This window comes from Poecilia formosa, unplaced genomic scaffold (assembly GCF_000485575.1).
Source record: "Poecilia formosa unplaced genomic scaffold, Poecilia_formosa-5.1.2 Scaffold11, whole genome shotgun sequence".
In the NCBI taxonomy this organism is placed as follows: Eukaryota; Metazoa; Chordata; class Actinopteri; order Cyprinodontiformes; family Poeciliidae; genus Poecilia; species Poecilia formosa.
The window spans coordinates 2294091-2316810 of NW_006799950.1; the positions used below are offsets into that span (position 1 = coordinate 2294091).

At 38.7% G+C, this 22720-nt stretch overlaps 1 protein-coding gene across 2 annotated transcripts; it reads left to right on the top strand.

The window, feature by feature from the left end:
- The first annotated feature begins 645 nt into the window (after positions 1-645).
- On the top strand, positions 646-21484 carry LOC103132319 (neuronal acetylcholine receptor subunit alpha-3-like). 2 transcript variants are annotated; one of them, XM_007544106.2, is made up of 8 exons: positions 646-963; positions 11450-11589; positions 12315-12359; positions 13714-13823; positions 14481-14688; positions 15319-15930; positions 17219-17491; positions 18762-21484. In XM_007544106.2, exons 1-8 carry the CDS (start codon positions 906-908, stop codon positions 18885-18887), a joined length of 1572 nt encoding a protein of 523 aa, XP_007544168.1. In that variant the 5' UTR covers positions 646-905; the 3' UTR covers positions 18888-21484. The 2 variants fall into 2 exon arrangements, with proteins under 2 accessions (XP_007544168.1, XP_016522302.1); XM_016666816.1 differs by having other exon boundaries at positions 647-963; positions 17216-17491.
- The last annotated feature ends 1236 nt before the right edge of the window (positions 21485-22720 follow it).

A 22720-nucleotide genomic window follows, 5' to 3' on the forward strand; every position in this document is an offset into this window, starting at 1 on the left:
GCTCGACTTGGGGTCTCATCTTGACTCAGTTTGTTAGGTGACGTTAAACCGAGCGTGTCAGAGTCAGGGGCTAAAATTAACCCAATCAGCCTAATCTAGGAGCTTGTAAACAGGGGAGCTCACAGCGAGCGATGAGACTCACGCAGCCTCCTCTGCGCAACGCGGCGCAGTGCTGCTGTTCAGTGGCTGGGAGCAGACACAGCACTCTTCATTAAACCTCAGCTTGTGACAGTTGTGACGTGCGATGATTGTGATATTGTTACCAATGGCAGATGTGAAGTGAAAAGACGTTCAAAAGTCCGTCCGCAAACCACAAACAGCGGTCGTTTACACTCATTTGCGTTTCCATGGTGCTAAACAGAGAGCTTTTTTATTTATTTATTTTTTCTCTCTGCTTTTACAAGTCGTTAATTTTAACATCTGCCTCATCACTTTTTGGAGAGACTGTCAAGAACTCGATAGTATCAGAAAGGCTACACTTTAGAAATGAATAATATTAACAACAACAAAGATAACCAGAGAAGTAATTACATTTTTTACGAAGTTTTTTTTTTTTAAACAAACTAACCAATCCTTTTTGTTGTTGTTTCGTCACACTCCTAAACATAAACTTAAAGATTTGTCCGCTTCCCGGATCTAATTTCCTCCCTGTGCTTCAAGTCGGAGTGGATGCGCCAGAGGGGAGCGGAGTGCTCATAAGGGAGGGACGAACCAAGTCAAGTTTGGATTCAGGAGCGCACGGCCACAGCGAGAGCGACGGGAGACACGGAACATCTTCTCATTCTGTTCCATCTTATTTATTTCCCTCATTGACCACACTGACTGCTGTCCCGGCCTTTTTTGTTGTTGTTGTTATTTTTTGGAATTAAAGGGGGATCCTTGATTGGGCACACAGGAGGAAAAGGATGAAGCCTTCCCTGGGGTTTACTTTGATGTTTCTTCTGATCGATTTGCAGACTCAAGGTAAGTGGTCTTTGCCTAAAGCAGGACTGCAGATCGGCTAGATTTGAAGCTTTTAAAGCGCGATCACGAGTTCAGATTAAAATTGATCGGGTTAATTAAGCAGTGCGTTACGCGCTCTGCGCGCTTCTGAGCCTGTTTAGCGCGCATCTTTTCTTCATGGCCACGAAGAATCCCTCCTCTTAAGTTTTGTTTGAATCTTTTAGTTGCTGGAAGTTTTAGCCTCTTGCTTTGCGTTTCTTCTCAAATCACCACGCACCAAAACAGCCCCATTTAGATCCTAATTATGAACATTAAAACTGCTCCCATTGACACAAACTGGGTCACTGAGATGGAAAACAGAATGGTAGTGAAGGCAAATGAATTTTGATGAATGCAAATTTTGCTCCGAGGCAAGATTTTATGAAGCCATGCAGATTAATAATCTCTTTAGAGGACGTGTCACCCCCCCCTAACCTACCCCCTCTTGGTGAGGTGCTGATTTATACAGGGCACATTGTTTACTCTGGCAGAGGGTAGATGGGATGTCTTCAGTCAGGAGACTGAGTCAGCTGAAGGCATATGATATAAAACCTTCTCACAGCGCTGAATGTCACCGCATAAATATGATGACCTTAGTTACTCACAGTTATGGCTAAACTATAAAAACAGTTTTCGGAAAAGATGGGAGTGTTTGCACATAGATTTGTAAGTCATTTGGATGTGTACACACAGGTTTCCTTTAGTCTGTGAAATTATTCGTCATAAGAAGAAAGAAGCTGGTTTGTTTTCAAGAAAATTGAGACTTGGGGGGGAACAAAAAGAAGGTCAGAAACACGGTTTCGGCTGAAGGAAGAATAAAGAGTCAATTTTGAAAAAAATAAATGAAGACTATCTGGAAAAAGTCATAGCATGAAAAAGGAGCAACTGTCAAGAGTAGTGAAAGGAGGAACAAAAAATAGACTGATGATGCCAGGTAGAGGAAGTAGACAATAAATTGTCTCATCAGGTCAAAAATGAAAGGAAATGAATGCGATTCGGGTGTGGAGAAGATTTGTAGTGAAAAGGTGGGATAAAGGGAAAATGATCTGAGGATCCTGGAAACCAACCAGAATCCTAATCGCTGACCATTGATGGAGTAAACTTGGTTCTGACCTGCAGGAATGTTTGCAGTGTAGAAGCATGGCGTATCAAAGTCTTATGGTAAACATTTACACCTGGAGCAAAAACAGCAGATGTCTGATTCACCATGGTGGCATCATGGTCTGTCTTCTGGTTTATCATCTTTCACATAAACCCTAACAAGAATATTCACTCCTCCTTTCCCTGTCTCCAGTGGTTTGATTCCCTCTTTTCTCTAGAGAAGAAAAGAATGATTCATTCATCGCCATGGTAACTGAAATGTTGTCCCTCTGATTTCACACACGAGTCCACTTGGATTTCATTTGTCGGTTGTACATTATTGCTGTTGATTATATAATGAATTAACAATACTGATGGAAATCAGTTACCTTCCCTTGTTTTAGCGGTACCAAAGAAATGTCTTTTTTTTATTCATGCAACTGTATGTATTTTGTCACACTTTTCTCACATTGTGAGTAAAATTTCTGTGATTTAATATTTGTTGTCTTTTCATATTGTTAAGCTCCAGTTTCAGGGAGTGATTCTGCATTATTTTTTTTGCCTCTCATTGTTTGGTTTCATTTCAAACTTAGTGTTAGTGTTCATGTTTTGTTTTTGTTTTTTCCCCAAGGGATGTTATCGCTTTGCATCTATTGATGGGTTCTCTTTCATTGCATAAGTCTCACATGGGATCACTTCACAGCCATATGTTTGTTTGTTTTGTTTTTTTCATAAATTTAGTTATATTTAAAAAGTGGGGTTTTTTTGTTGTTCTTTTCTTTTTTACTCTATTGCCTTTAGTATGAAGGTTTAAATGTATCTGAATGAGCGAATGAATGAATTACTGAATAAATAATGGAGCAGACTGACCCAGAAGAAAACATGATATGCATCATTACAGAATCCCAAAGAGAGAGAAACAAAATTATTTGAATAATTTCTTCTGACAAAAGCAATTAAGGTCTCAGTAATGATCCACTTATTTAATTACCGGCAATGACCACAAATGAATGATTAACACTCAGAAACGCAGGAGATGCTCTTCAGAGTTAGTGGTGTTACAGATACATTTGGAGCAACATAGAGATATTTTCTTTTCGCGTAATCTTTAGCTTCCAACTATAGAAAACAGACAGTCCCTCGTCCTCCGCAAGCAGAACTTGTGCACTCAACAAACTTTTTGACCGCAGGAAAATGTTTGTGTAAGTCCATGGGAGAGTATGCCACGCTCATGTATTATGCAACATCAGACCACCGACTGATGCACTGCGATTGAGCGATCAATGTGAGGGTTGTTCCTTACGTGGAAGTAGACATCACTTCTTTTTCTTCACAGCTCGATGCAGACGTGGAGGATGTTTCGTTGTGACTTTTATGCAGATTTAATTACATAAACAAACAAACAAACAAACAAAAAAAAACAGAAACTGAATATCCATAGATGGTGCAGAGTAACGACGCCTGAGGTGATTTTAAAGTTAAACAATGTGGGCATGTTTGTCTAACTGCTCATTGTGTTGAACAGAGGCATTCGGATTTAAATGCATGACTGATGATCCGGGGAGCTGTGATGTGTGTGTGTGTGTGTGTGTGTGTGTTCAGTTGTGTGGTAACAAGGTTAAAGTCACAGTATTTATAAAGCAGCAACACAGAACAAAAGGGTGTGTGGTATTTTTTTATTTTTTACAAACTGAGTCACAAAGGTATATCCTGCTGCAGCCCTCACAGTTTCACTGCCACTTTTCGACTTGCTTCTTACATCAATTTACATTTTAACACAACTTCTCTAGATGCCACATTTGAGGCTGGTTTGACTTTGCAGATAATTCTGGAAGCAAAGAGCAAAGATTTCTGACTCATTTAAGGTTTGATTTAGAGGTAATTATTATCTTCCAGTGGGAAAAGCAAAGCTTTAATGAACCCTTTTTAAATTCAAGTGACCTACTATTGAGCTAACTCAGCTTATGTAGAATTTCAATTTGTCATTAATAATTTATGGCATTTAACAAATAAGTAATTCTGACTGATCTGAAACAAAATAAGTTTAATGTGATTTCCCTTCACACGGTAAGAAACATATCATTTATTCACTGCATATAAACATTTGGTTTCAACTGTAAGCTTCTGAATTTGAAGAAAACACAAATTAAAAAAATACTAAAGATCTTTCTTATTTTATTTATTTATTTTTTTTAATTTTTTTTTGCTTTTAACCAAAATCAAACTATCTAATGATTTCCATACCAGTTTCATCCTGATAAGAGAAGCAGTGTTTATCTTTGATGATCAAAAGAGAAATGCTATTATGGGCAGATCTTCTTGGAAGGATATAAAGAGACAACCTGCTGAGTTTGTGTGCTGCATTTATTTAGCTTCTCTTTTTCGTTTTACTCTTCTTTTACAACCTTAAGATCCCAGCACAACACTTCACTCGCAAGTCTCCGAGGTTCAGAAGCTGTCGTCCTTTTGTTCTTCAGCTTTGTTCTCTTTTCTTCGGGTTTCCCTGCACAGCTGAACCCCTTGCGTTTGCTACCGGCGTGTCTTAATCATAAATATGCATTGTTTTGTGAGAGATGAAGACCTCCTCATTTATGCCCATCTATGTTTCCCTCCCTCTGTGCGTCTCTCTTACTCACTCTGCTTTAAAAGCATTTGCACGCTCAGGGGAGAATGGAGGCCAAATGGCTCCCTAACGCAAGCCTTCAGCACGACCCATAAAATGTTCTCTTGTTTTCCGTCACTTGCTGCATCTCATCCCCAACTTCCAAATGTCAGCGAGACTGTAAACCACGTTTTCCTCCCAGTAAAAGCTCCAAAGATGCAGGAGGATCTCCATGCATTAATCTCTTCGGGTCAAGTTGAGGTCAAATTGGCGCTGAAAACATTTATTTTCGCTTTTTAAAATTGGAATGTTAACAGCATCTAATCAAGGATGCAGCACTTAAACTATATGCTTCTTCTAATTGCTGCCTAAACTCTAGCGCAACATTTTCTTGTCTGAATCAGTTTTCAGATCTAGATCCAGCACTAAGCTGCTCATGAAGCCTCCATAACTTAGATTGGCTTTCTCCTCTGGTTTTGACATTGCCTGCATGTTGAGTTGAATAATTGAAAATATACGGTGGAATGCATTAATTGTAGATGCTCTGGATTCTAATTTGCCACAGCTCCAGTCTTCTCACATCTCCTCTTCCATTCCTCTGCATCTCCACTCATTTTTTTGGGAAGATTTACTTCATCTATCTCAGCTAATCCCAGCTTTCAAAAAAAGTCCGGATACTGATTGGTTGCACATATCTACACATTTAGTGTAGTCTAGAAAGAAACTGTTATTCCACATGTTGTAGCTTATATCAGGTTAATCAGACATTTTTTTTCTTTATTTTTTTTTATTTTTTTAATTTTTTTTTACCAAAATGCAAGTAGACAATCAAGTTTCAGGACTTTTCAATGTGTGCCCCATCAGATTAACACGAGTGACACAAAAAAAGACAGCTGCAATATTCAGTATTAAACGAAAAACTGGATTGCAATGGAGGAACTAAATAACTGAAAACAGAAACTTATTTGTCTTGTTTGTTGAAGAAGAGTGGAAATTACAATTAGGCTTCCTCTCAGATAAAGATGTGTGTATCTCCGTGTTTCTGTTCCAGCACAAATGATTCAAACGACTGCGTGCCATCATGTGCTGCAGAAGCCTGTTAATCGCCCATTCCTGTAAGTCTGGTACAGATACAATGTGAAATAGTTCAAAAATACAAGTTTTTATTTTTATGTTTGCAAAACACTGCATGTATAAAAATTGATAAGTAAAGTTTAACGGCTCACACATGGTTGATGTAACATGCTAATTTTGGGGGGATTTTATTTATTTTTTGCTAAAAATAAAGGTCATAAGCAGAACCTCCACCGCGGCTGGAAACCAGAGTTTCTTTAGAAACCGACACATTTATGTAGAAACGCATAAACTCAAGGCAAAAGGTCCAGCTGTAATTCAATCAATGAGTCTTAAGAGTGGTTCATTAGCTCCTAGCTCAAGGTTGTGTAGATTCATGATGTTTGTCTGGAAACATTTAATTGATTTAAAGTTAGACACTCATGGAATCAAATGGAAATACATTTCCTTGACTTACTAATTACTCCTCCACATATTTTTTCCACAAAACATTTCCATCCCAATCCGCCTCTGAGCTCCTTATGGCAATTAAAAAAAAAAGAAAAAAAAAGAAATCACAAAGACAGCAGTGACCTGCACAGTTTTAAAAATGGCAAAAACATCAACAGTTTCCATATATTTTCATTGAAGGCAGTCAAACTTAGTGTAGTGATCTTATATTCGGCTTCTCAGACGGGCTGACTGCTGTCTTTTCACAAAACTCTTCTCTCTCTATCTGTGGAGAAACTGTTGATTATGTTAAATAAAACACAGATCAAGACAAAATGTATGTAATTTGTATGTTACTAGACCAAATAACATTCATCGGATGGTTACTATTTTTTTGTTTTGAGGTGGATTTCAGTCGTGCAAAAATTTATTGTCATTTCACAAAATTTATTTAGAATAATTTCTGTAATATTTCATCCTAGTTTAAAGCAAAGTTGCTTCTCTTGTTTTAACGCAAAAGCCTTCTAAGGTATCATAAATGTGCTCATAACTCTCCACAGTTTTAAAAAACACACTGCAACGATCCTGTATGGAAAACTGTCACAAATATAAAACGAGGCAGACATAAAATCTGGATTTTGTCTCAGGTTTTGTGAGGCATTTCTTTGTCAAAAAGCCATTTCCAGACAAACACACTGTACGAGAAACATCGAATGAAAACTGTGGCAAAAATTATGAATTGAGAAAAGAACAAACACACATTGTTCGTTTTCAACTCAGCTTTCGAGTTGTTGCAGATCCGTATCTATATATCATTTCCTGCTTTTGTTTTTATTCCCCTTCAGCTTTTAAAGCAACGTTTTTATGTGGAAAGTGCCAGAGACTGTGGCTGCTTACCGAGTGTGAACCGTTCGTGCTTCCTTTGTTTTGCTCCCTCGATTGCCTCTTCGGTAGAGGAAAACAAAAGCTTGATGAAATTGATTTGTTCAGCAGCTGAACCATGACTGGTTGAGCTGTAAAGGAGGGTTAGCGAGCTGTCAGCTGCTAACTTCTTCAGTATAGTGTAAAGCAGTATTCCTATTTTTAAGTTTTTGCTTACTGGCAAATAATTTCACATTTCAAGTGATTTTGTGGATGAAATTAGTTTCTTGTTAAAATATATATACTCTTTATCACAACATGTGTGTTTATCTAGGTGTAATAATAGATACTTAAGCATAATTACTGATGGTAAGAAGTAATTCACCTGTTGCTGTTTTTTGATTCTCCACAGAAAAGACATCCTGCCGTGTTAAATGTTTTATGCCCATATGATGTGTGTGGATTTAGTCAGTAGAAAGTATTTCTCCTGTATATGTTAAAACAAAGATTAGGCATCGTGACGGCATTTTGATGTTTTTTGATTTAAAAATACATAATATCTTCTATTTTGTGTCACCTTGTAGATTATTTTCCATAACTTTATATGACAATTTGACGTTTTTCTCTGCCTCGCTGGAATCTCCTCCGAAGTTTCCCTGCTTTTTAAAACTCCATTTAAAGCAGCGCTGCCACGTACTAAGCATCTATCAGACAGCAGGCTCAGAGCTCTGGATTCAAATAATCTCCTGAGTGACATCTTAAGAAGGCTTTGCTTTCAGCTTCTCTCCTTTTTCACTTCTTCTTTTCATCTAGCTGGTTTTTTTTCTGTTTTCATTTTTATTTTTGGTTAACTCTCGTGTTGTCTCTGGAGGCCTGCCATCGAGAGTTCATCAGCGGCGGGGTTCATGGTGTCATTGTTGTGTGCAGTGATGGTGAGAGGTTATCTTCTGTGTCTGAAGGCGGGAACTTGATGAAAAAAAGGGTCGGCAGGATTTCGTCAGCAGTCCATTCCAATTAACTCTTGTTCTTTATGCTTTTATCTTCCCCAGCTTAATTTAGTCAAATGATGATAGTATTTTAAAAGGTTTTTGGAGACAAACACTGAAAGCGACCCAAGATTTCTTTTCATATCGTGCTCCCTATTCTTATTATTTTTTTTTTAGTTTTCTCTGCTCTTTGCTGCCCATCGTCAAAGGAACAAGCCTTTCAAATCCTTCCACCAGTGTAGTTTTTTTGTTATCAGTCCAGAAATAATGGGGACACCAATGCTTTACACAGTAAAAACTTAATTACAATGTGGATCATTTGTATGGAAACCTCTAAAAACATTTGTGCATGTGCAGAAACAAGAAACTGAATAGAAACAGAGTAAAACTGGAGTGACAATATGCATTATTTTGGCCTCAGGAGAGTTAATTAGAGGACATCAGCACATTAAACAGATGCTAAAACTAAACATCCACACATACCTTCACTGATGATGAGTCACCATTTGCACATTGAATAGAGAAAATCATATAATAGAGAAAATCTTTGTTGTGATCTTAGAGAAAATCACAACAAAGTTCAAATGTCATTGTGACTTTGTGATGTGAACTATTATTGGAAGAAAAAAAAACAGTTTTTATCGGTAGCCAATAATCTTAAGTGATGTCACTTGAGTATAATGACAATATTTTCTCATGTAGATCTGCGTTACTGATTTTTACTCAAAAATGTCCAGCAATAATATAAGACCCTAACAGCACTTTGAGTCAATTCTGACAGCTACTGAGTAGTTTAATAATTCACAATCCAAGAGATTACCACGTCCACAGAGCGGTGTTGAGTTTGGACAGCCGACAGAGATGAATGCCTTTAACAGAACAGCAGAGCCAATGAAAGCCTTTTCACCAAACCGAGGCCTTGCAGAAGGAGGAACTTGTCAATTGCTTTAATAGTCAGCAAAGACTGAATCAGCTGGCTCTAACATGGTTTTGTCGTGACTGCTCTTTAGTAGGTGAAAAGGTTTTACCCTTTTCAAGGTGGAAAAGCTCTTCTTTCCCACTTTGTCAAAAGGCATGAATACTCTTGGATAAAAGAGTCTTATATAAAATCAATCTTTGTTGCTTTCACCAAGTGCCGCCTCACAGAGTTCCCATCCCCGTGGCTCCTCCACTCAACTCCTCCAGACTAGCGGCAGCAGCAACTAGCAAACACCTGGTGGAACTGCATGTCTGCTGGACTTATCATACAAACAGTGCAACGCTCCTGAGGATGGCTGATAACTGCATAATGGAGGAGCATTGTTGTGATCACATGCTGAAGGCAGAGTGTCACCACCTTTAAGAGCAGGAGCTTTTTAAAGAGACAGAGGCCAAATTTAAGGCATTTAAGCTGATTTACATAGAATATATAACATCTGAAGGTATATGGGTACATAGGGCCTTTGTACTGTACACCAAATACATATTTCAGATTCTCAAGTTTCGTTTTCTTTTGAATATTTCAGATATGCTCAAAAACAGCAACAGCAGGTTTTCCTTGAATATCAGGAGTCCTCAAATCCAGTCCTCGAGGGCCGGTGTCCTGCAACATTTAGATGTGTCCCATGTTCAACACGCCGCAGTCAAATGGCTGAATCACCTCCTCAGTACGCAGTCATGTTGCTGCTAGCAACCTCATTATTTGACTCAGATGTTGAGCTAGAGACGCATCTCTTGAGCAGGACACGGACCCTGAAGGGTCGGTTTTGAGGATCCCTGGTTTAGACTCACGTTCCACAGAAAAGTCAGCAAACAGGTGAATCAGCAAATATTGTACAGCAATATACGGTGCATTGAGAAAACAAATAGCTGCACCTTGCATTAAATCAACAAACACTGACATTAGTCCCTTGCATGGGTTTAATCATCAAAATACACCAAAAATGAACCTGAAAGAATTTATGTTACATTGTTTGTATTTTACACAACCAATATATAGGTTATATATTCTGATGTATATACTTATTGATGTCATCATTAAATTACTTGTTTGCATCCGACTCGGCCAAATACCCCTAAAGACCACTCACCTCTGATCCCCGACGGACATTGTGACATCAACGCATATATTTAGAAAGATATTGACAAGCTATCGTGTTTAAAAAGTGCAGGAGTGATCCCTAATGTAATTGAGTTTTTTTTTTCAGTCACGTCTTTTAGATTTCTATTACTAAGCTTTTATTTGAGTATTCATTTCATTTTTACACGCATACAAGTTTTAAGCTTTGCTCCAAGAAAAGCTTAGTAACAGAAATCTAAAAAAAAAAACTCTGCGGAAAAACTTGAGAAAGTAATTGGTCCTCCCACCTTCTATGCCTGCACCAAAATAAAAAATAAAAATCTTTCATATCTTATCCACAGGCTATAGTCAACGTCTTTTCACTGGGCTAAAATAGCTTCTTCCCCTTGGTTGACATCCTCACAATGTCCCTCAGGCAACCTACGTCAGGACAATTTGTAAATACAACTGCAAATATATATATATTTTTGCTAAATGTAGTCATGAAATGAGGCATCCAGACAGACACACACCTATATTAGGTTAATCGTGAAATATTGTGTCTGAACTCACCGTACAGGACTAATCAGGGGAAGAGAGCGGATATGCTTGTCAGAGCTTATTTCACTGTTATTTACTTCTTTTGTAAATTCTAATCCCAGGTATTTTAATACCTGCTCAAATAAACATATCCAAGAGTTGATGTGTGCCCACGCAGGGCAGTCTCCTGGTTTGACAGGGTTTGTTTTGGAGCTGTTATGAAGCTAGAGACGGAGGGAGAGAAGAAAGTAAATGTTGAAAACGAAGCAAATTTTAGGATAAAGATAAAGGTACTCCATTAAATCTATACTGGTATTTATGGGCCATGTAAAAAATGTTAACTAAATTTACATAAAATATATTGAGGCACCAAAAGAAAATTACAACTTTCAGATGGTCGGGGTAAGAATTGGGTGAGGCGATAATTTCCCTAAGCGTGTTCAACAAAATTAAAACAAAGAAAGAAAATACATCTTTTTTCGTTTGGCCCTTCAACACTGAAAGTTATCCCTCATCTCAGACTTGCTCAAAGAAAACTTTTTACTCTGATCTCAGCAGTGAAGAGATACTCTAAAGAGAGAATTTTGCAGACGGTTCATCGAATATCATAAAACATTTACGGCACAAATTCAAAAAGCTCACTAATGAGAAGCTGCATCATAATTAGAAGGAGACAAAGCCTGGCTTCCCCCAGCTCTCAATCAAAGTCATCCCCAACGCGACTGAATCTGATTAGACGGGCTGTGGAGGACGGCTGCAACTGATCAGGTTCTCATTGAACTCCCTCTTTTCTTTCATTTTTTTTTTACACTTTTGGTCACAGTTTTCTCTCCCTACTCTTTCTTCCTTTAACTTCAGACTGTGTCGCATCCAAGGCGGAGGACCGGCTCTTCAGGAAGCTTTTTAGACGGTACAACCAGTTCATCAGACCCGTGGAGAACGTTTCTGATCCTGTTACCGTGGAGTTTGAGGTGTCCATCTCGCAGCTTGTTAAAGTCGTAAGTTTTTCTCTTCAGGAGACGCACGCATTTCAGAGAATTCAGTACATCCATGTGTCTTGTTTAAACTTATTCTTTGTGTCACGATCAGTCTTTGTGAAAAGGAATGTGTTTTCCATGATCGTCACATTGCCCAGCTTCTGATAAAAAAAATAATAGAAGCATTTCTATAGTTCATCCAATTTCAGAGACTTATGCGGCTCTGGAGTTTGCTTTGCGATTTGTGACTTGGTGGCTGTAAGTTTGTATCTGAAAGCACATTTTTGTTCAAATCCCTCAAAAGACAATCTTCAGAGTAGGAGAAAAAAAATACCTGGGAGAAACTTGTCAGATTGGGCTCACATGTAGTTATACTTATCTGCATGATCAGCAAGGTGAGATTAAGCTGAAGGCGAGTGTATTGACCTGTGTGTTTGAGCTCTGACGAATGTGTCACACATGTGGGTCTGTGGCTTTTTGGGGTGGCTTGTGCAAAGTCGTGAGAATCACTGGACTGTGAATCAAACCTGAATGGTCAATACAGAGAATGGCAGCGAGGCGGTGACACCTGAACCTCTACGTAAAGTTGACTTTTTCAGCTGAACAACCTCTGCACCAGAAAACACAAATTGAAAGAAAGGATTGTCTTTTTGTTCACTGTAAATTCCTAATAATTCCCAAGGTTGTTGTTGGGTTTTCACAACAACATCTAACTTTCTTATTCTTTTCTGCTGTTTCTTGTGCAGGATGAGGTGAATCAGATCATGGAAACAAATTTATGGCTCCGGCATGTGAGTTGACAATACACAAGGATTGTGAAAACTTTTGCCAACTTTTGTAAGTCAGATGCTTATATCGTATTGCAAAAATAGAAATAAATAATAATACTATTTAAATATGCGTACCCTTTGAAAAGTACCACAGCTCACCATTAAATAGGGAAAAAATTGAACTTTATGATGAATTGAAATATGCATCTCTAATTACTTTTTTTATTTAATTTATTTTGATTTTACAGATTTATACAATAAACTTTGTTGATACTTTTTTTTTTTTTTACACCATTTTACAGCGTTTTGTTTTGGTCTCAAGTAAAACACCAGCAGGTTTCTGTGACAGTAAATTTGCCTTTTGATTGAATCTCAAGGCCACAATAATCTACAATACCGGAGCCCATCAAGAATTATCCTGGCAATCATAATGCAAACTCGGTGGATGGATAAATGGAAAAACCAGTGTAGCATGAACTGGTTAATTAAAAATCTTCCAGGTCATGACTGAGCATTAATCCGTCTCGCTAATGGAAAAAAAAAAAAAATCATCTAGAGCGACATCCAAATAGCCAAGACTAATGGATCCACAGCTCATAAAACGTTAGCTGCAGGTATTTTGGCTGAATAAATGAACGTGCTGATCTGTTATTTGCCAGTGAAGAATATATTCATACTTTCTGAGCTGCTCGCTGTACAGACATGTCTACTGTCGGTAGCTTCATTCTTTTAAAAAAAATGGAACCAAGGAAATCGTTTTTCACAAGTACCGCAGGGGCAGAAGAAAGAGGATCGGTGGAATTTTACTGCATGGTGTTGTACTTAGATGGCTTCCCAGATCAGAAAAACAGTTCTGATTGCAAGTATTTTTTTCTTCCCTTACAAAGAGATGCAACATCTTCACTAAACAACAAACACATTAATAATGTGTATGGTATCAATATAATCATTTGGTTTCCTGAATATGTTTCTTGTGTGTAAACAAAAAGTCTCTCACACAGATTAAAACTTGTCAACTTTGAGGCTTTACACTGGTTATATAATCATCAATGGATCTTCATCTTTCAGACATTAATTATATTTTATATCCTAGCATGTTTAGCTGCTTTGTCAACTGCCCTGCTTCGTATGAAGACCGGCAGTAAAAATATAATTCACAAATTCTCAAAGAATCCTCGTAACATCATTTTAGAAAAATTCGTATAATTTCTGGAATTATACAGCCGGATAAATTCCCAAAGCAAAGTGTTGTACTACACGTGTCAAACCAGAAGTTGCCAACACAATCTTGCAGCCACACATTGCCAAGAGAAAGGTAGAATATATTAAAAAAAAAAAAAACAGGAAACAGCCGTGTTTGATTTCTCTCTTCCAGATTTGGAACGACTACAAATTAAAATGGATGCCAGCAGAGTTTGATGGGATTGAATTCATCCGAGTTCCCTCAAACAAGATTTGGAGACCTGATATTGTTCTCTACAACAAGTGAGGCTTTTTCATCATCATCATCAGAGTCAGAATTCATCCGTCTGGACTGACATCACGTTGGAGTGACAAAGAGCTACGATTATTTATTGATTACTATTGGGAGCAAAAAGATGAGACAGTTGTTCAGTGTTTTGAATAATTTCAAAACATCTTGATTCTAATTTATGAAGTTTTAAAAAAAGTAACTACAAGTACAATAAATGAGACCTGAACTTCAAAAGTTGGTCACAGCTTAAAATTTGTTTTATGTCTAAAATATTTCATACCAAGTATAAACAGAGAAGAACACACTCAAAAGAAACTCAAATAAAAGAATAAAAATAAAACAGAGAAAAAGACAAATTCACTGGAGTATGTTGATGTCAGTTTAGAAGTTTAAATTGGTGATGATGATGTTATGGTCAGCAGTTGAGTTACTTTGTGCCATGTGTCCTGCAGCCTCAGTCCGTCTTTATTGCTGCTTACAGCAAAACGGCTCATTTCACACACAAACTTTTTCTAGCCTAACATTTCTTCTTCTGTGCCTCCATTTCCTATTTTTCCTCTTATTGTTTGAAACAATTCCCTTTCTCCCATCGTTGTGTCCTGTGTTAATCACACTCGTGTCATGTCGTTTGACGCCCCGGCTGTCTTGGAAACGTCTTGATACTGCAGTGCTGTGGGTGACTTCCTGGTAGAGGACAAGACCAAAGCCTTGCTGAAGTATGACGGTACAATCACCTGGGTTCCTCCTGCCATTTTTAAATCCTCATGCCCGATGGATATCACCTACTTCCCTTTTGACTATCAAAACTGCTCCATGAAGTTTGGCTCCTGGACTTATGACAAAGCCAAGATTGATCTTGTACTCATTGGATCCAAGGTTAGTACGTGTGTCAGCTTCCAGTGTTATGTTATAGAAATCTTTAATGATTCACCATTTTCTGCTTTTTTTAAAGGGACTCTTAAGACACACATTTTTGGTCCAAGCATAAAATCCACCAGTTTTCCTTTCTAAATGCTGCCAGGACTCTGCTGCTTTGTTTCCATTTAGTTTTTCATTGGTCTTCAATCAGCTGTTGACAAAACCTCCTTGTTAAAGGTTCATAAAATTATAAAAACTAATCCCTGCAGTTTTAATCTGAGTCCAGCTTCAGTGTAGTTTGTGAATTAGAAAAATGAGTTGATCTGTTTATTTTAAATGCCAGCCAATCACTTACAGACTCAAAAAGATAATTTCTTTTGCAACTCTTTACATGACTACATGCACACCCTATGGAGCATAAGACCAAGGAAGCCCATCAGAATCATTAGTCAGTCGGCTCACACTCGACCGTATCGCTTTCGTACTTTTCACGAGACTCATGGGCTATTCAGTGGATACTCTTTGATCTTACCTTCTTTTTAACATCCAACAATGTCAAACATTTCTACGATTTACACCACTTTAAAAACGAGTGTCTGTTGTTCTCGTAGTAGATCATTCAACTTGGAAATCCTGCTCGCCTCCTAGGTAAATCTCAAAGACTTCTGGGAAAGCGGGGAATGGGAAATCATTGACGCTCCGGGCTACAAGCACGACATCAAGTACAACTGCTGCGAGGAGATCTACCCGGACATCACGTACTCCTTCTACATCCGCCGCCTGCCGCTGTTCTACACCATCAACCTCATCATCCCCTGCCTCCTCATCTCTTTCCTCACAGTGCTGGTTTTCTACCTCCCATCTGACTGTGGAGAGAAGGTCACGCTCTGTATCTCCGTCCTGCTCTCCCTCACTGTGTTCCTGCTCGTGATCACAGAGACCATCCCCTCAACGTCACTGGTCATCCCCCTCATTGGAGAGTACCTGCTCTTCACGATGATCTTCGTCACCCTCAGCATCGTCATCACCGTGTTCGTGCTGAACGTGCACTACCGCACGCCCATGACGCACACCATGCCGTGCTGGGTGCGGTCCGTGTTCCTCAAAGTGCTGCCCAGGATCATGCTGATGCGTAGGCCGATAGATGAGGAGGGTAGGGCCGGGTGGTTGGACGGCAGTGGGGAAGCAGGAGGAGCTGGAGGGGGAGGAGGAGGCGGAGGAGGGAAAGGACGGAGGAAGAGGAAGAACAGCTTGATTCAGGTACGGAAATCTGACCCAGCCGCGTAGAAACTTGTTTCTCTTGAAGTTTCTCATGCATCATTTTGGGACACGTCAGATTGTGGCACCGCAGTACCACCTTCTGTTAGAAATAGTAACAACATTCCCCTAAGCTAATATTTTGTTGAACCTAAGGTCACGTCAGATAAAAAAATAAAAATATTGGTGACCTGTTCAGAAATATTCACATTTCAATGTATTTGAAAAAACAAAACAAAACAAAAAAAAACTAAACACTAAATATACTTACTGACCATGACCATCGACTCGGACCAGGACTTTACATTTCTTACTTCTCAGCCAGTCCTAGGTGCACTTCCTGTTTTTATTTTGTTTTTGTTTGTTTTTTTGGCTCACTGGATCAACATACATGTTTTGCAGATGGTCTCTTATTGTTCTTGAGCAGCCTATGATGATAAGCTGCCCAGGTTTGGTTGGCTTCAGTTAAAAAACAAAAACAACAAAAAAACAACTGTTAATCAGAGATTTAAAAAATAATGTTTTGCTCAAGTTTTAACTCATCAGAAAGGCAGGAAAACTTTATGAAGTGTAGCAGGAATCTCCCCTCCTGGATTTTCTCCAGGAAGTACCTACAGATGAAGTTTGGGCCAACAACCATTTATCAAAAAGCTGTCACAAAACAGGGAATTAATGTTTAAAGACAGACTTTTGAATCTTATTGTTTTCCTACGGCAGCTGACTCTCCCCATCATCCGCTTGCACACCAGATGCCCTCGTGTCGGGTGTGATCTAATCAATGATAATGTAAACAGTTTATCAGCAAACAATGAATCAAGCTAAAGCCCTGACTCTTTGGTGTTTCTGTGAAACTGAATCAGCAGGTCGATTTTTCTTGTGCAGTGAAAGGTGTGCACACATTTTCATGTCATTAGACGTTGGGCCTGTTTGAATAAAAAGTGTGTTCTGCATTTCATTTAAATTAACACTTTTCGCAGTATTTTCATGGGATAATCATAACATGTAAAGGAACGATTTCTGATAATGTGTTACTTTCTGTTTAAGCAGAAGACTTTGGGGGGAATAGTTTTCTGGGGGTATAATCAATAAGGTCGTTGAGAAGGTTCTGCTTATCAATCTTTTAAAAAAATCCGTTCTTAAGATTCCCCTGTTGATGTTGTACAGCTGAGGTTGACAGTGTCACGCCGTCGTTTTGGTTTTACCACATCTGAAATGAGTGATGTGTGTCGTCATCCAAGATCTTTCCCAAACAGAGTCTAGTTTCCGGCTGTGCTTGTGTCCCCTCCAGCAGGTCGGAGGAGGCTCCCTCAACTGTCTGGAGGTCGCTGGGGACAGTAAGCTCGCGGCCATGGAGGGCTGCACTGGCAAGAAATGTCCCTGCCCCTGCCAGCACGTGAGGGAAACCCCAGAGACGCCAGAGTCTGCGAAGGTGCCTGGTCAGCTGAGTCCACAGAACATAAACACGGTGATGGCCTTCTCCGTGGTGTCGCCCGAGGTCAGACAGGCCATCGAGAGCGTCAAGTACATAGCTGAGAACATGAGGAGCAGGAACAAGGCCAAAGAGGTGCCGTGTTTTTCCAGCTTCTCTGAATTTTTTTATTGACGTGGGATTTACTCTTTACTGCCTTTATGGTTTAAGTGGTCTGTTATTATGGTACAGTAAATTACAGAAGAGACCGTTAGCCCTATGTGGGTTTATAAACTGGATAAGGAGTCTGTCAGTGGACTTATGAATTTGTGTCAAAAACTTCAGTTTTTAAAGATAAACAGGAGACAGTGCTTTGCTGTTGGACTGGTCTATGGCAATGAAGAAAAACAACTTGCGTAGGATGACGCAGCACTACAAAAACTATTAAACAAACCCACAGATTTGTGTCAAAATAGTGTTTCTATCTTAGATTTATTAAATAAAGTAATTCATATATGTTTTACCGTCTTGTATTAAGTACTCCAGGATGATAATTAATAGGCTACGAACCAATTCAACCCAGAGATGCTGATGAGGAATACAAAAAAACAGTGTGTATAGCCATTGCATCATTTTAAATGTATTTCTGACATGTTGCCATGTTGCTGTTTTCACCGTTCTCTGTTCTCTCTACAGGTGAGTTCATTTCACCCTTTTTCTCACCTTACATTGTAACACCAATTCTTCTTTACACATGCCAGTTTCCTGCCGCGAAACCGCACCGTGTAGATTTTCTGAATGAATCTTAAAAATGATGCAGTGTAGAAGTGATACAGCTCTTTCGATTGTTTAAATATACCTTTTGTATGTACAAGGCGGTCGAAAATAAACACACTGCAGGGGTTCTTTTGCATAAAACATTTATGCAAAAAAACACCACATTCGCACGGAAGGCCTATGGGAGAGCAGCATTCAAAAACTTCCCTAAATTGATGCAGAACCTAAACTGCTCTGAGAGTTCACAATGGTTCAGGTTGGAACAGAGGGTTCGCTTTAGGCTTTACTCCCCGGTCTGTCGGCTGTAAATAAAGAGGATGGAGTCTCCCGATGGGGAGCAGAAACGCTTGATATGAAAAACTCAGACGGATTTCTCAAAGTGCCTGTTGCTGTGGATTGAAATTAATTATCATAACAATTAATTCCTGTGTAAATAATGTATCAAATTTATGTTGACTCATGAAATTTGTGGTAACTTTCTCCTGTTTTTTCTTGATTTGAACATTTTCCGTCCTGTTAAAGTTGGTATTTCAATCTTGAGTCACCTGGTTCCTGCTTACTGTGGACAATAGAAAAATATATACACATCATTTCATGCGTAATACCTCAAGTGTTTTTTTCTCTTTTTTTTTTTGTCTTCTACTTATAGGTAGAAGACGACTGGAAGTACGTCGCTATGGTCATCGACAGAATCTTCCTCTGGGTCTTTGTGACAGTGTGCGTCCTGGGAACCATGGGCCTCTTCATCCAGCCCCTCTTTGGTTTCGTCTCGTAACCGTTGTAAAACTCTGGGTTCTCAGCCACATTGTGACAACCAACACTAAGAGAACTTTCCTTTCTCAGTCGACTCATGACTGGATGCAGTTCTGAGACTTAAGGCTGGCTTATGTGCTGGCTTTCCTCAATAAAAGCCTCACAAAGTTAAGAGAGAATTTTAATTTAATTAGTTGGTGTACTGCAATACGTTAGCAAAGATTGAAATGTAGTTATTGCATGTATCTGATGACTGTTTTTTTTTTTTTAACCAAAGTGATTATCTTAATTTTCCCCTTGTTAGGATAATTTAAAATTTAGGGTGTGGTGGTTCTTTCAATGATGTGGCAAATTTAGATTTTTGGATAGTGCATTTATTGCCACACCTGCTTAAGGTCTTCAAATAAAAAACACAGCCAAAAATAACACAGCTGGGCTGATATAAAATCTATGTTGTTGCATTTTAGTTCTGATTTATGCTTGATGTACATACAGGTAAATTGATTTCCGGCGTAAAATGTGAAAAAAAAAAAAAAAAAAAAAAAAAAAACTGCTGCAGAAAAACCACAGTCATTGAATCAGGGAAATAATTTGTGCATTGTAGAACACATACACAGAAAAGAAGGCTGCAATGTTTTAATGACTTGGTCAAAGAAAACAGAGCCACGTTGCTCTCCAGTTAGCGCTATTTTTGGGTTACATAAAATAACAGGTTAGCGGACCAGCAACACGACTTAGAAGTTGGGTTTTAATGGAAGCCTCTGACAGCAATCATGCTAAATTGCAATGATCAGGGATTTATCTTGTATTTTAAAAGAGATACCTTTAAACAAAAATGGATGATTTTGCTAGATGATTATTCCGGTTTGGGTTGAAATCAGCAGCGCATTCAGTGATACTTAGGAGTTGAACATCATCCAGTATTTGTCGGTGAACTGGAAACTTTCAAAACAAGCACATGACACAAACTCTCTCTAACCTGTCAAAGTCAACCATGCATCCACCATCCAGTGAGGTACACACCTGGATAACTGTAACACAAGCTGCTCAAAACTCTGTTCTGAAAGGCAATTCTAATTATTTGTGGTTTTGCATAATTTATGTTCTACTTTTAAATTTCGGGCATTACCTGCAGGACATTTTTTTGTTGTTGTTGTTTCTGGCTATTTAATGTATTTATTTAATTATCTATTTATTTATAGTAATTACAAAATATGTCATTACTGACGCCATGTCTGGTTATTGTTTTATAAGCTAATTGAATGGCCTTGTAAATGCTCAGTGAAATTATGCTTGATTAGTTTCTCTTAAAATAGCAGCCCACTTATGATTCCATCTGAGGGCTCTTAATGCCCAATTCCATGGCTAATAATTAAACCTTTTTTTTTTATGTCACTCAGGATTAGTCTTGTTACTGAACTCAAAAGTGTATAAGATGCATGCATGAGAAAAATGACGAATGCTTTCACCCCAGAGCTGGGTGATACAGTGAGTTAATGATTACTGTAACTAATAATAACCCAGGATTTTCTCTATGTGTGAATATGTTTGGATTTGTACAACAGGATGTGTGCTTCCAGTTAACTCTGCAAAAAGCACCCAAAGAGAAGAGAAATTAAAAAGGCTATACAATCAGGTCACAGGCCATTTTAGTAGGTCCACCTTTCCATTTGCTTACTAGAATTAGCACAAATAAAGCATCAGTCAGTCACAGAGACTCAATGTGTTTGGGGTTCTAGATGTGGTGAAGTTGTCTTGCTAAAAGGTCAGCATCCGAATGGCGATTAAAGGGGATTTTAACCACTTTGAGGGTGATAGGACATTAGCAACTATCTCTCAAGTTTACAAAGAAAGAGAAAATATCAAGTAGGCGCCATTAATGTAGTAGATGAACATGAGAAACTCAGGAACCCAGTTCAGAGAAGTTCGCGATGACAGAAAGGTAAAGGTAGCTCTGATAACCCCCTGTAGCTACTAATGGATGAAAACTACAATCTTTGAAAGCACAACACATTGTGCTTTGATGCAGATGGGCCAGCTAAGAACAAGAAAGCGGAGGCTAAAATTCACACAGGCTTATTGTAATTGGATACGACCGATTGGAAAAGTGTGGGCTGGGCCACTGAATCTTACTTTCAGTTTTCAAAAGGGAGTCCAACTTGGTCCTGGCAAGGTGTACCTAATAAATAGGCCAGGGAGTGTGTAGAATTACCTGTAAGCACAGAAGTTTGTCAAACAATGTTTTGAAAAAGACAAAAATGTTTTATGTAAAAAAAAAAACAAAAACAAAAAAAAGCGGTTATTTTTGTAGAAATGAGTGAAACCTGAAAACAGTTTCTACTAAATAAAACATAATGTAATATGAACATAGACACGATTTCATAGTGTTGACATATTTGTTTTATTTCATGACATGATGGACTTTTGACATCATCTGGTTTTTCTTTGACTTTTCTGGAAAAGTTCAAGAAGTTCAAGTTTTATTGCCATCTTTCAACAATGCAGATCATTTATTAAAGATTTGCCGTTCGTTTTTTTTTTTTTTTCAGGGATGCATTTTATGTTTTTGAAAATCCTACTGCCAATTTCTTCATCCATAATAAATATGGCGTTTCTCTCCTTTTTTCCTCTTATTGCAGTACATTGTCAGAAATATTCTGTTGATTAATACATTTTCTGTGCATAAACATGTAGGCACACTTAATAACTATAATTAGAAGGTGTACATTGACAGCTTTAAGCCATTTGATCTATAATTAAGCCTCAATGCAAAGGTTCTAATAAAACACTGGACATTTTAGAGCTATTCAGCCGTAACATCTGTGCTAAAATAAAATCCATCATTAAATTTGACATTGCCACATCTTCATATTTGTCAGTCAAAGGGGTCAATTTCCCAGCTGCTGTTGTAGTCTGAAACGTAGGAGACAAATTTGTTTGCCAACACATAGTTTTACGATTTCTTTTCTTCCTACATCTCTTTTCGTCAGTGAAATTGCACAGTTGCAACAGCCGACATAGTCACATCGCTCCTTTGTCTTTACACAGATTTCCAAACACCTTATCACATTGTCTCCTACCTTTCTGTGTATGCAGCTGTATTAAAAAATGAGCACTGCATGGCTTTAAACATAAGGAAGTGAAAGCCGTTATGTTGAACATCAAGTCCTATCACGTCTTTGGAGCACGCGGGTTGTACTCGCTAAGCCTCCATTTTGAATAATGCATGTGCACTGGAATTACGGGAGAGTAATTCAGCGTGTTCTGCGGCGTCAGGATGGATTACGTTACCGCTGCCACGATGTTACATTCTTGCTTCAATTATTCATTTGTTTGTTTTGCATATTTAAGAATGAAATGACTGCCTAGAAAGGTTCAGTTTGGGGTTAGTCAGATAATTATTGTCCTAATAATCATACCCGTTTCATTTTCAGCTTCAAGCATCTGAATATCCGAGGTGAGTGAAAATTTAACCTTCCAGAGAGAACAGTGATGTTATTGTTTTGTTAACAGTGATGCACATGTGAGGTATACATGGTGTATCCAAAGTCACCTGAGGGGAGCCGGTGCCTCTCGACGGGCGAGAGGTGGGGTACACCACACACCCTGCAAGTTGCCATCCCATCCAAGGACAAACAGCAACTTCTCTAAGGAGAATTTAGAGAGACAGTCACGTTTTTTTTGGACCGTTGGAGGAAGCTGGAGTACCCAGGGAGAACATGCACACTCCATGCAGGAAGAGCGGGATTCAAACCCAGGACCTTCTCACAGCACGGCAGCAGTGCTACCGACTGCGCCACTGTCCCTGGCTCCGGGTTTTCCTACTCAGTTGAAAAGAAACCGAATCCTCAATAG

Excerpts from the sequence above, each read along its gene's own strand:
- LOC103132319 (XM_016666816.1), top strand. The coding sequence starts at position 906 with ATGAAGCCTTCCCTGGGGTTTACTTTGATGTTTCTTCTGATCGATTTG. Across the intron at positions 12,360-13,713 it reads CAAATTTATGGCTCCGGCAT|ATTTGGAACGACTACAAATT; the intron begins GTGAGTTGACAA and ends TCTCTCTTCCAG. Across the intron at positions 14,689-15,318 it reads TTGTACTCATTGGATCCAAG|GTAAATCTCAAAGACTTCTG; the intron begins GTTAGTACGTGT and ends CTCGCCTCCTAG.